This window comes from Pistacia vera, unplaced genomic scaffold, assembly GCF_008641045.1.
Source record: "Pistacia vera cultivar Batoury unplaced genomic scaffold, PisVer_v2 Contig528, whole genome shotgun sequence".
Lineage (NCBI taxonomy): Eukaryota > Viridiplantae > Streptophyta > Magnoliopsida > Sapindales > Anacardiaceae > Pistacia > Pistacia vera.
This window is the reverse complement of record NW_022196366.1, coordinates 505,199-519,114: the sequence shown is the minus strand read 5'-3', so window position 1 is coordinate 519,114 and position 13,916 is coordinate 505,199. Positions and strand designations below refer to the sequence as shown.

General features: G+C 36.0%; 1 protein-coding gene across 1 annotated transcript; it reads left to right on the top strand.

Annotated features, from left to right (window-relative positions):
- The first annotated feature begins 10,964 nt into the window (after positions 1-10,964).
- On the top strand, positions 10,965-12,557 carry LOC116107156 (MDIS1-interacting receptor like kinase 2-like). Its single transcript, XM_031393460.1, has one exon. It carries the CDS (start codon positions 11,820-11,822, stop codon positions 12,555-12,557), a length of 738 nt encoding a protein of 245 aa, XP_031249320.1. The 5' UTR covers positions 10,965-11,819.
- Positions 12,558-13,916: the final 1,359 nt, after the last annotated feature.

The window sequence follows — 13,916 nt, the reverse complement described above, 5'->3', positions numbered from 1 at the left end:
ATGTCCTTTCTTTTTACAGTGAGAACAAGGTGGAAGATTCTTCATTCCACCAGCCTTGTTCCACTGAACATTAGATATTTATTTTCCTTCTTGTAATTTCCTTGTGCAGACTTGCCCTTGTGAGCTGCTAGCATTGCCCCTTCATTCGCATCCTCTAACCTTAGGAGCCTTCTCTGCTCTTGAGCCTGCAGAGCATGGACCAGTTTAGTCAAAGTCATCTGAGTCAGGTCTTTTGAGTCCTCCAAAAATGAGATCTTTGCTTCAAACCTTTCCAACAGGCTTATTATCACCTTATCCACTATTCTTTTATCTGTCATCTCTACTCCAAGCAACCTGATTTTATTGACTATATTCATCAACCTATCAACATATTCCTTCACTTTCTCAGTCTCCTGAATTCTCAATGTCTCAAATTCCCTTCTCAAATTCAGCACCTGCATGTTTCTTGAAGTGTCACTCCCCATGAACTCCTCTCTTAACTTGTCCCAAGCTTCTTTTGCTGTTTCGCATGCCATGATCCTTGTAAAAACAAGGTTTGTAATAGCTGAGTGGATGTGGGACAAGGCTCTTGGAGCCTTTGAAACTTCCTCTTCATGCAGCCAGATTTGGTTGAGTGTGGGATTTGGTCCCAACTGAGGGGGTTGTTTCTCCTCCTCCACATACTGCTAGAGTCCTTGACCCCTTAGATATGCCTTCATTTTGACTGTCATATATGGTAATGTTCATCATTGAAGACATGAGGCAGAAGAGAAGCTGTTTGAGTGGCCATTGATTCAAGAAAACAGGTCTGATGCAAGATAGGTTTCCACAGAGATAGATAGGTTGTTCAGAAGAGAAGAAAAGGTTCAGATCTTTTAGCTCAAGTAACCAATCTCTGATACCATTTTGTTGTTGCTAATGCCGGAGAATGCAAAGAAAAGAAAGAAAAGCAACTGATAAAATGAGGGGTAATCTCATCTGTATTATAAAATGAGTTTTACATCAACTAATAAAGGAAAAGGTTCACTGTTGACAACCACTTTGCAGACATATTTTACCCAACATTAATCTAAGCCATACATTAATACCAACTTACAATAACAATATAGACACATCCCATATAACTTGGCAATACAAAATGAATCAACCAAGGTTGCCTCTCAGAGCAGACGGCAGATTGCAATACATTTTTTGCGCCAGAACATGTTCAAAAACTAGGGGTGGGATAAAAAATCTGAAAACCGAACCGAACCGAAACCGAACCGAAAATTAGGTTTTTTTACAAACCGGTTCGGTTTTCGGTTAGTGAAATTCAAAAAACTGGAAAACCGGTTCGGTTTGAAAAAATTGCAAACCGGTTTTTAAACTGGTTTTACCCTACATATAAAAGCAAAATTTTTTTTTTTCACTCACGCAGTCACGCTACAAGCCTACAACAGCACCATCCACATTCGTCTTTCACTCTCTCAGCCTGCAATCACCAAATCTGAAAATTTCAAGATTAAATCTCTGCACTTCGTCTGCATCGATCGTCATTCGCCATCACCCATCCACACTGTGAGCTATTTCGTCGTTCGCTAGCACCCAGCACTCCAACAGAGTCACGCCATTGTCCCACCGTGAACAGAGTCTTCTCTCCAAGCTTCGATCTGCCGAGCTTCACGTTCACAGTCAACAGATCACTCTCCAGTCAAGCCACCGTGAGGCGTGAGCAGACTCCACCGTGAGGCTTGAGCAGACTCCACCGTGAGGCTTAAGCAGACCCACCCTGAAGAGACGCCACCGTGAGCACTGAGCCACTGAGCAGACCCACTGTGAGCATACTCTTGAATCTTGATTTGAACAAGTTATTAGTTATATGCCATGCTATTTGAACTGTGGATACTCTTGAATCTTGATTTGAACTGTGTCAAGCGATGGTCCATTTGCAATGGCTAAAGATAGAACTGTGGATAAATGGATGAGTGTAAGCCGTAATGTTTGGTGATGGAGTGCATATTTTGCGTTTGTTTGGTATCTTAGTAGATATTGAAGTGCAAATGTTGATAATGTGGATAAATGGATGAGTGTAAGCCGTAAGGGGGCTATGAGTGTTATGATTTTAGACTTTCGGTGGAAGCATTTTGGATGGTTAAATGTTCATATGTTTTATTATTTTCATTTATAGCTGTTAATTGCAGATGATGATCTTCTTCGTGTGCCATTAACAAATCCGGGGAGTGCGTAATCAAGAAACTTCATTAACACCAACATTGTGGGATGCAGATGATTTATGTTATATTAAGTTTTTTTACTTTGTAATTTTATGTTATGTATTTGAGTTTATTAATGAATATTGACTATTCAATGATGTGTAATTGAATTCTTTATGTTTTTATTTCATATTTTGGATTCAGTATCTGCAAATAAGTAATTTAATATGTTAATGTATTTTTCATACAAAGAATACAACTATAATACAAAATAAAAGAGAAACATAATATGAAATTATATAGAAAATAATAAATATTTAAATTTAGGGGCTTGAATAAAACATTGAAGAATTTTATGGATTAAAAGGTAATTTGAAAACCGGTTAACCGGTAACCGAACCGAAAATTCGGTTCGGTTTATATTCAGTTTTTAACCGAAACCGGTCCGGTTTTCTGTTTGGATTTTCTCCAAAACCGAAAACCGGTTCGGTTTTCGGTTTGGATAAACCGGTTCGGTTAACCGGTTTATCCCACCCCTATCAAAAACAAGTTGACAAATTGCTACATTTCCAGCAAATTATCAGAACTTAACAAAAACTCACTGAATTAGAGAAGCTTGATATTTTTAACAATAAAATAAACGGTTCCGTTCTTCCAGGATTGGGGAATCTCAAGAAGCTTGTTTTCTTAAACTTGGGAAATAACTGACTTATTGGCATGATCCCTCCAACTCTTGGTCTTTTAACTGAGCCTACTGATTTGCTTCTGTTTTACAATCAAATTAAAGGTTCCATACCGGTAGAGATAGAATTGAAAGCATTACACATAATAATTAAACTTAGAATTAATGCTCAATAAGAATTAACAACAATAAAGTTAACACATATTCATAAATTGGGGCACATCTTTAGCCCTAGAAAAGGGATTTAGTTCATAATTGCAGTAATAAAAACAACCATTATATTAACAACATGAGTTCAAGAAAGAAAAAATAGAAAAACTTCTCTAATTAGCGAACAAGAAATGCAGGAATTCTGATCTCCAAAATAGCTAGTAACCGCTCTTTCTCCTTCTCTCATCTCCTAAAAACTAATTAAAGACCCTTATTTATAGTGCTAGGGTTTGGAGGTTACTTAGGAAAGAATTAAATGCCTTAACCCATTCAGATTCGAACTAGGAGAATGCAATAACCCAAACAGGCCCGTGAGCCATCGCTGCGGCTATCAGAAACAGTCGCTGCGATGATCGTCCTTTCTATCTCACGAGTCCATGATCTTCAGAATTTGGTAAAGTAATCAATATGAACTTTGTATCTCTCTGAATAAGCTTTCCAATGCCACAAGAATCGTCGAATTCCAATTTCTACAGCTCAAGTTATGATCGAAACATCAAAGCATACTCATCTTGAAGGATTTCCAGATTTTACGTTGTATCTTCGACGCGTCACAACTTTCTCGTTTCAACTCTGATTCTTGCACCGTTTGTTCCTATTTGTCACGAATTCCATTGACATCATTATTTTTCCTTCAAATATCGGTTTGAACCTAAAAATACTCAAAATACTCCCATGATCCTGTAAAAGGTATTCATGAAATAATTAATTCAAATTCTACAAATTAAACACATTTTTCCACAAATAATCCAATTAAATCGCTAACAAAATATATACTTTCAAGCTCTTATCATAATACGTTCCTTTTTGGGTCAATTAATGAATCTCACAAAGCTGAATGTTGAATTTAACAAAATTGAAAACTTTCTTCTGGTTCCATCCAAGCAAAACAGGGTCAAAAGACCTTTGACTCCAATTTCTACCTCAAATCTGCAAGAAACAGGGCCAAACGACAGTATTATATAAAAAAATAAAAAATAGAGGTTTGGCTTGGTCGTTTTTCTTTTATTTGATTGCATTGAGTGGAAAGGTATCACCAAATGTCCTGTGGAAAATCAACGTCGACTAAGTCTTGTGGAAAATTCAAAGTTTAGGATTCCTTTTCTCTTTGTTTTATCATAAACACCAATAATTAAGAGTTAGCAGTAATGGACAAAATTGATTTGGCCTGGGGCCAGCCAACTTAAATGGATGTTCGGCTAGTTTCAAATTTAGTATAAACTTGCTTCAGGTAGAGAGTATCAAACCAAAGATTTGAAACATGGTGTTTACATCCTTCACTTATAGAGTGGTGGTCATCTGGGCTACCATTTTGACATGTCATGTTGCTATTAATAATTTTGAATTATCAGCCATACAATTAGAAAATGAAGCTCTACTTAACACTAGTTGGTGGAGTAACAGCAGAATGACCAACAACACTTCAGATCATTGCAACTGGGTTGGTATCATTTGCAGTTTAGCAGGAAGCATCATGGAGATTTTTTTGATCAATTTCGAAATACAAGGAAAGCTTGGAAAATTTAACTTCTCCTGCTTCCCAAACCTAGCAATTCTCGTTCTTACTGGTAATAAACTCTCTAGTAGAATCCCATTGCAAATTGGTGCTCGTTCACAGCTCAACATTCTTCGGTTGGACGAGAATTATCTTACAGGTGAGTTAATATTGTTTGATTGCACACCATCAATTGTTCACCGTGACATAATAAGCACATCATCTTCCTACTAAAATTGGAATTGTAGGCATTTGTTGGTGACTTTGGGTTGGTTAGACTTCTACATCCTGACTCCTCCACTCGAACCATAGTAGCCGACACTTATGGATATATTATATATAGCCCCAGGTGAAAATACTCGGTTACTCTTCTATATACACCTAACTTTTGACATCATTAATTGCTAAAGTTGAATCAAATAATAAGAATGTGACAAATCTTTTTATTTCTTTTAATTAACTTCTAATTTTCTATACTTGCCTACACAATGGTTGTGACATAAGAATGTGATGTTTATAGTTTTGGGGTCGTCGCAATTGAAACATTATTTCATCGTTATCATATTCTTCTAATCAAGATATAATGCTCATTGATGTATTACACCCACGCCTTTCACCTCCTGTGGACAAAATGGTTGTGCAGGATATTATTCTTATTTCAAGAATAACATTTGCTTGCTTATGTACCAAACCAAAGTCACAACCTACAATGCATATGACGTCTCATGAATTTCTTGGCCCCAAGACAGCATTGGCAAAACCTTTCCATGAGATCTCTATCTCAGAACCGAGAAACCAAGAAATGTATATAGTTGAGGAATTTGATGGTTAGGCAAGGAAGTGTTTCATTGTTCGGTAATAATCTTGCACTGTTAGCAAGATTGGTAATTTAGCCTCATTTTCAAGATTAATTACTTCTCTTAATATTGTCTTTTGCCTTTTCTATTAATTACTTCCCTTAATAATCATCATCATCTTCGATCAAAATATAATGTTAATTGACATATTATACTCACACCTCTCGCTCTAGTTGATCAAATTATTGTGTAGGATCTTGTTCTTGCTTGCGCAATAGCATTTGCATGCTTGCATCCCAATCGAGAGTCTCGAATAATTAAGAAAACAAAAAAGTGTATTTGTGTAAAACCCCTATTTTTAATTCTTATAGATTATGTGTATATTTTGTGGTTTTGTTTATCAGAAAGGGCATTTCTGTGAGTTTATAAAGTTGTGTCGGCGGTAAAAACAAATGAAAGGAAAACTTCTGGGTATGCGAACCAGTTGGAAATATCTGGATACTTTTGCAAGAAAAAGCTGATGTATCGGGGTTTTAGAAGAATTGAGTGAATTTTGGGGGAAAATAAAAATCTTAAAAAGTGTGTCCTATAAAAAGGGCAGCTTTCGCCCCAAATGAAAGAAGAAGAAGAAGAAGAAGCTGAGAGAGAAGAAGAAGACCCAGACAGGAGAGAGAAGGAGAAAGAAAAGAAGGAAGAAGAGCGGAAGAAGAAGAAGAGCACAAAAGAAAGAGGTGTTTCGGTCTAGAGATAGAGTGAGAGAGGAAGAGTGAAGCAAAGATGGAGGATGAGAATCATGAGATATTGAAGCAGATCCCACCATTTTTTATTTCGGGTAACCCTTGCATGTGTTTGGATTGATGGATCTCCTCCCCCTTTGCTTAATTTAGACTAGTACTTAGATTAATTGTTTGTCCTTTTTGGTGTTAGGTGTGGAGGAAGAGAGTGCTTGAGGTTTCCTTTCAAAGTTCGGTTGAGCTAAAAATTGTGAATAGGATTCAACCAGGATTCTTTTCAAACTTAAATTAAAGCCTTTGCATGTTAAATTTTATAATGCTATTTCAATGATTGAAGTAATTTTTGTGTTAAGTGTGATTATTTGGTGAATTTACCCTTCCATTTCGGCTGAGCCAATATGAGTGAATTAGCCGAAAAGTCTTTTAAAAACTTAATTCCTGTTTGCATGTCAAGTTACTGATTGCTATTATAACGTTTTGGTGCAATATTGGGTTAAGTGTGATATTTGCTAAATCTTGCTTTGCATGTTTCGGCTGAGCTAATTTTTTGGGTGAAAATGCATTAGACCTCGTTCCCAAGGGTTGAGTTTTCATGTTGCATGCTATTTAAATATATGTATAAACCATAAAGGTGTATTTGGTGGTTTGTTCTTTAAAGTGGTCTATTGGCTTAATTTGGAGGTAGTTTTGCTACTTAAAGAGTGAGTGGAAAAAATTTCAATTGAGATTTTAGCTTGCATTGTCTTTTCCTTAAGCTAATTGTTTTGTTTAAAATTTTAAATTATTTGGAAACTATGGTTGAAATGTTTTATTTTAAAAGGTGGGTTACTAGAGAGCTAAGTTAATATTATTGTTTGAAGAGTGGTTAAAGGAAGCGTTAGACCTGTTCAGAATAGTCAAAAATGTAAGTTTGCATGTTGCCATATTTGATTAATTTTGGTAATTACCCTCATAAAATTTCATGTGATTTTTCCTTAGTTTATTAATTTAAATCGCTTCTCCATCATGTTGATTTCGATGTGCCATTGGTGGATTTTCCTCAATTTTGGAAAATATATTAAAATTTGGAAATGTTGATTTCATGGGTGGTGACAGTTGTTGGTTGTTGAAATGGTATTGAAGGAAAAATGAAAATGAGTTTACATGTCACTTTTTGAAAATGTTTATTAGTTTGCATTTTCACCCCTGCGTTTTGCATATAATATGTTGTTAAACATGTATGTTTTGCTATTAAAGGAAGATATATATGTTTTCGAGATAATAGCATTGTTAGAATTTTTTAATTTTCAAAGCTTGCATGTCATCCTAAAGTTTACTGTTTTTCGATTACTTGGAAACTATGTTTTGAATTGAATAATTGAAAAGTTTTTTACATGGTAGAGATGGATTATTGTTGTTGTTTGAAGAGTAGTTTGGAGAAGGACTTAGAAATGTGCAGAAACGTTGTGTGTTTAAGCTTGCACGTTGCAATAATTAGTGTGGACACATGATTGCATGTCAATTCTAGTATCACTAATTTAAATTATATATATATTTCTTTTTACGATTATATTGAATTGAATGTGTTTGAATATTTATTAAGCATGCAATGGTTAGTTGCCTTGTTTGAAAGTTTGAGAAGTGATGAAATGCTTGAATAAAGGGAGTTTTGACGCTTTGGAAATTTGTTGAATTACACATTGAGTTGAGATTGTGATGTTTTGGTAAAGAGTTTGCCAGTAAAAGGGAAAATGGAGTGCATTTAGTTAGTTTCTGTTTGAAAACTTGTATTTTACCCCCATTCTGCATGAAATTTCATATGTTTGGCAAGATTTACTTTTATATGAGATATGGTCTATGTTTTATGAAAAATGATGGTTTTAGGTAGAGAAATGAGATAAGAGCGGTTTTCAAGCCACCCGGCGAAGTACCCATCCCCTAGAGTTACAGATTATCAGATCTAATTTATGGCTCTACGCATGCATATGATAGTTTTTCAGTGCTCTGCCTGAACGATGAGCTTTCCGCCAGGTATGACAGATTTGAGGCTCTACCCACACAATGAGATCTTGCCGGGCATGCAAAGTTCGTCCCTTGCTCTACCTATGAGTGCCCACCAGGTATGACAGATTTGCCCTGGATACTAGTTGTGGTGAGAGTTTTCAGTTATTAGTATCAGAATCAGTTTTTCAGTTTAAGAATCAGACAACAGTTTTCAGTATTCAGTGGTAAAACAGTATTCAGCTTAGAGTTTTAGTATAAGTAAGAGCTACAGTATTTAGTTTAAAGTTCAGTCATCAGTTATCAGATTTAGTATTGGAATTGGTTTTCGGTTTTAGAGTATCAGAATAAGATTCAGTTTTTCAGCATCAGAACCGCTTTAGTTTATTTACATAAGTTATATTAAATGTTTCTAGATATTTACAACATATTTATAGAAATGTAGTTTTTTAGAAAAGCTATAGCTTTTAGCATGAGTTTTGAGAATAATAGAATGACATTCATTTATCAGCATAAAGTTTTTGGTATTCAGAAATCAGTTTACAGTTTTTCAGAAATCAGTTATCAGTGCATAGTTTTCAGAAATCAGTTTTTCAGTTTCATATCATCAGAATAATTATCATTTATTAATGCTGGTTTTATGAGATCAATTCAGATATTTGAATTATGGTTTTAGTAATGTTGTTTTCAAAGGCTTGTGTAATTTGAGATGCATGAGTATCAATCTTCAAGCATGAACATTTATTGTATTTTTTAATTGTTGTTCCAGAAATGCTAGTAGCTTATGATTATCAGTTAATGAGAAATAGTTTAAATACTCTGAAATGATTATTAGAAAAGTGAATTTTAGCTTTCAGGTGTGATTCAGATTTTTATAATATAGTGTAGAGTTATTATTTTTCAGTATCATAAGCATTCATTGAATGAGGGTTTGGATGGTTGCAACATGACTTTTAGAAACATTGTTTTTAGAAACATGAGCATTTACGGTTATATACTTTACTTTCAGGAAAGAGTTTTAAGCACGTTATATTCAGTTCCCATGAAAGGTTTTAGAGAATTGCAACCATGTGCATTAAAAGTGTTCTTAGTAAGTGCGAAAAATAGTATTCACTAACCCACCCACCCCACCCCACCCCAAAAACCAGTTTTACAGGAAGATTGTGCCGAGGAGCGAGGAGTGAGTTTCACTCGAGGTTGGGCTATACATCATTGACTCATCATGTGTGTAAAATGTCATGTTTGTTCCGCTGCAGAATTATGTTTTATTTCATATGTTTATCTCATGTTTTGATTTTAAAAGATATGAAAATTTGATACCTCACTATTTGGGTTTTATAAAATGAACGTGATATGTTTTCAGATTTTTAAATATGCATATATTATGTGTCATGTTTTTCATGATGAAACCAAGAGAATGTTTTACGAAAGGTTTATTCAGTAAACAAGTTTTACAAGTTTTGTCGATTTTCACATGGCACGTCTCGGTCGCCCGAGTCTCATGGGTGCACGCGGAGCCTGTGGGATAGGGAGGGTCAGGTTGGGTGGTGTCAATTTGATTGATGAATGTGATTGTTAAGCATGGCAGTCTTGTCTATAATGAAGTAATTATGTAGTTCCTGCTTCACCATCTAAGTATAGATTTTCCTACTGTCAATTTGAGTACCGTACAGGTTTTAAGTTCTGTAAATAACGAGCAAATTGAACTTTTACTTGGGCCTTCTGTCCCTAGAGACATTATTGTCATTAAGCTAAAGTTGCCTGTCGAAAAAAGATTTGTCACCTTGAATTTCTTTTGTGAGAATGAATTCTTAAGATTGAGCTGCCAAGACACAACAAATATGAAAGTCAAAAGACAACAAGAAACTTGAGGAATACCCAGCACTAATCTCCATCTTCAAAAATGATAAGACCTTGACTCAATGCGCCTGTGTCAACGCCGAAACTTTGACTTGAAGATTCCATCCTAGAAAAAAAGCTCAAAAACCTTTGACGTCAAGAGTCAACCCCATATTTACAGGAGATACCATGTGCATTTGGTCTCGGGCACTGAAATTCTGGAGTTAGATAAGTTTATATTGGACTCTTATAATTTAAGTTCTACTTAAGGATATGTCGATTAGTTATATAGCTGTATAGAGCAACATTTATGGAGAAATGAGACTTTCTTGAGGCAGGACAAACCAGAATGGAGTTAATTAATAAACATTGTGTCCAACTGTCCATGTCCTCCAGTTACAGAGTGATAGTGACATGGGTTACTCTGTTTATATACCATGTTGCTATTGTTGCTTATATTTTTGTGGCAGCATCTGAAAAATCATCAATACAATTAGAAAAGGAAGGCCTGCTTAATGGCAAAACAGCGAGCCATCAATTCTTCTGATCATTGCACTTGGTATGGTGTTGCACTTGGTATGGTGTATCTTGCAACATAGCGGGAAGCATCAATGGAGTAAGCTTAAGCAGCACCAATATAACAGGGAAGCTTGCCCGTTTCAACTTCTCTTGCTTTCCAAACCTCATATTCCTTGACCTGTCTAACAACAATATAAAAGGTGAGAGCTATTTTTCTATCTAGTTTTACCTTTTAATAACAACTGGATATATATGCCCCTTTTCTTTTGTCACATTACAGGTTTTATCCCTTCAGAAATTGGGTGCTTGAAGAATCTGGAGAAGTTGGGTTTGAGTGGTCACAATCTCAATGGTCCAATCCCTTCTACTCTTGGTCAATTAACCCAGTTGAGCTTTTTGTACCTCTCTAGTAACAAGCTTGATGGTCAAATCCCTTCAAGTATAGGTATTCTAGCTAACCTGAACTATATGATCCTTTGTTCCAATAAACTCACTGGTTTGTTACCCAAGAAATTGGGAATCTAAAGAATCTGAAGTTGTTGGATTTGCATGATAACAACCTGATTGGATCTATTCCTTCAAAACTTGGTCATTTAACCAATCTGGTTGAGCTTTATCTAGGTCATAACCAATTCAATGGTTCAGTTCCACCAGAAATAGGGAGTATAAATGGTTTAACTTACTTAGACCTATCAAATAACCACATGCATGGTGTCACTCCTCAAAGAACTAACCTAGTTAACCCAACTTCGATATCTCCATCTTTCCTCAAACCTAATTTGTGGTCAAATACCATCAACAATTGGAGTACTTTACAACCTTGAATATCTTGATCTCTCTTATAACAAACTTAACGGTCCCATTCCAGCTAGTATTGGCTATTGCTCAGAGTTGCAGGTCTTGACATTGAGCCACAACAGATTTAATGGAAGCATTCCACTAAAGATTGGCAGTTTACAGTTCTTAGGATACTTAGATCTTTCCTACAATAACTTTTCCGGTATCATCCCTGAATTTATTATTACAATTTTCAACTTGTCATATAATAATTTGGAAGGCGAAATCCCTGTTTCCTTGCAACAAATAAATGCATGGCAGCAGCTTATTGGCAACAGAGGTTTATGTGGTCAAGTTACAGGTTTTAGTCCTTGCGATGGACCACCAGCATCTTCACCTTCACCTTCAAGTTCAATTTCAACTTCACCTTCAGCTTCACATTCAAGTTCAATTTTAACATTACCTTCACCATTAAGTTCAACTTCAACTTCACCATCTACAAGAAGTAACTTGGAAAAGAAAACCCAAAAGATTGTCATTCGCTTTATTACAATTTTTGTTCCAATCATCTCATTTCTCATCCTGATTTTTGGGTTTTGTTTTCTCTTCAAACATATGGATAAAAGATGTCAACTCCCTACCAAATCATCTAAGAGTGGAGATGTGTGCTCAGTATGGAATTTTGATGGTAGACTTGCATTTCAAGATATAATTGATGCAACAGAGGACTTTGACATCAAATATTCCATTGGATCTGGAGGTTATGGCAGTGTTTACAAAGCACAATTGCCTAGTGGCAAAGTAGTTGCTTTGAAGAAGCTTCATAATTCGGAAATTGAGGATTTAGCATCCATAAAGGTTTTCCGAAATGAGGCTAACCTGTTGTCCAAAATACGACATCGAAACATTTTGAAACTCTATGGATTTTGTTTGCACAAAAAATGCATGTTTTTAATTTATGAATACATGAAGAGTGGAAGCTTATATAATGTTCTACGCAACGTTAGTGAAGCTACTAGATTGGATTGGAATAAGAGAGTGAATATAGTCAAGGGTGTTGCACATGCTTTGTCATATTTACATCATGACTGCACTCCGTCAATTATTCACCGTGACATATCAAGCAGCAACATTCTATTAAACTCGGAAATGCAGGCATTTGTTGGTGACTTTGGGTTGGCTAGACTTCTACATCCTGACTCCTCCAATAGAACCATATTAGCGGGCACTTATGGATATATAGCCCCAGGTGAAAATACTTTGTTACTCTTCTCACAATTATCTGTCACTCTTCTATATATAGAAAAATTTCGCCCATCATTAATTGCTNACGGTGGCTTGACTGGAGAGTGATCTGTTCACGGTGGCTTGACTTGACTGAAGCTCGACAGATCGAAGCTTGGAGAGAAGACTCTGTTCACGGTGGGACAATGGCGTGACTCTGTTGGAGTGTTGGGTGCTGGCAAACGATGAAATAGCTCACTGATGGCGAACGACGATCGGCGAACGACGAAGTGCAGAGATTTGAATCTTGAAATTTTGCAGATTTGGTGACTGGAGGCTGAGAGATTGAAAGACGAATGTGGATGGTGTTGTTGAAGGCTTGTAGCGTGTGCGTGACTGCGTGAGTGAAAAAAAAAAAATTTTGCTTTTATATGTAGGGTAAAACCGGTTTAAAAACCGGTTTTCGGTTACCCGGTTTGCAATTTTTCAAACCGAACCGGTTTTTCGGTTTTTTGAATTTTACTAACCGAAAACCGAACCAGTTTGTAAAAAAACCTAATTTTCGGTTCGGTTTCAGTTCGGTTACCGGTTCGGTTCGGTTTTCGGATTTTTTATCCCACCCCTACTTGATTGTAAGAACCCTATGATCACATTGTAAATATTGAAGAACAAGGGATGAAAACGAAAAAGAGAGAGTATTTTGATGAATCACTGAACTCTATTAATTAATTCTTAATTGAATAAAAATGCTACAGTAACTACTTTTTCATTACATAGAAAACATTAGCGTCTTGCTGTTAGAGTAGGTGCCCTAGAGCCAATCAATTGTTGCCCTAGAGCCAATCAATTGTTGTAAAATTAACTTTTTGTAATAATGTTCATTAATCAATAAAAGACATTTTATTCTATATCGTGTAAATCATATTGATATGTCTTTAGGATGGTAGAACCATGACGAGGGTATCAAGTGTATCAAATTTTGATAGTGAAAACCCTACGATTACATATGTTGGCCATTCTAGAAATGTTTGTAGCCCCAGTATTATTTTGACCAAGGACACAGATAATACAGTAAGGCTATCATAGTGTTGAACGACCCTGTCAAAAGGCAGTGACTGATCTCACTTGTCAAGATTGTTTACCGACAACCTGGTGCAACAAATTGGTGTTTGCTATAGGCAAGTTCACTAGACTAACCCGCTAGAGGATTCCATATAGATGGCAAGCCTAGTGTCTAGGGAATAATTCATCTAACGAATGGTGGTGCATGTGATTTTTAAACTTGAGATCACTGGAGCGCCTTATGCATCGATTGGTGTAGTTTGACACTAGCACAACATAGTTCTATTCAAAGCTATCAATATGATAGTGATTGGCTGCATCGAGGAGTGTATCAAGACTATGGTGGATCGACAAAAGATTCATCACTCTCGGGTACGGGAGAAGTTATCTCACTGCGCAATTCAGTAAATGGCAATGACACTAAAT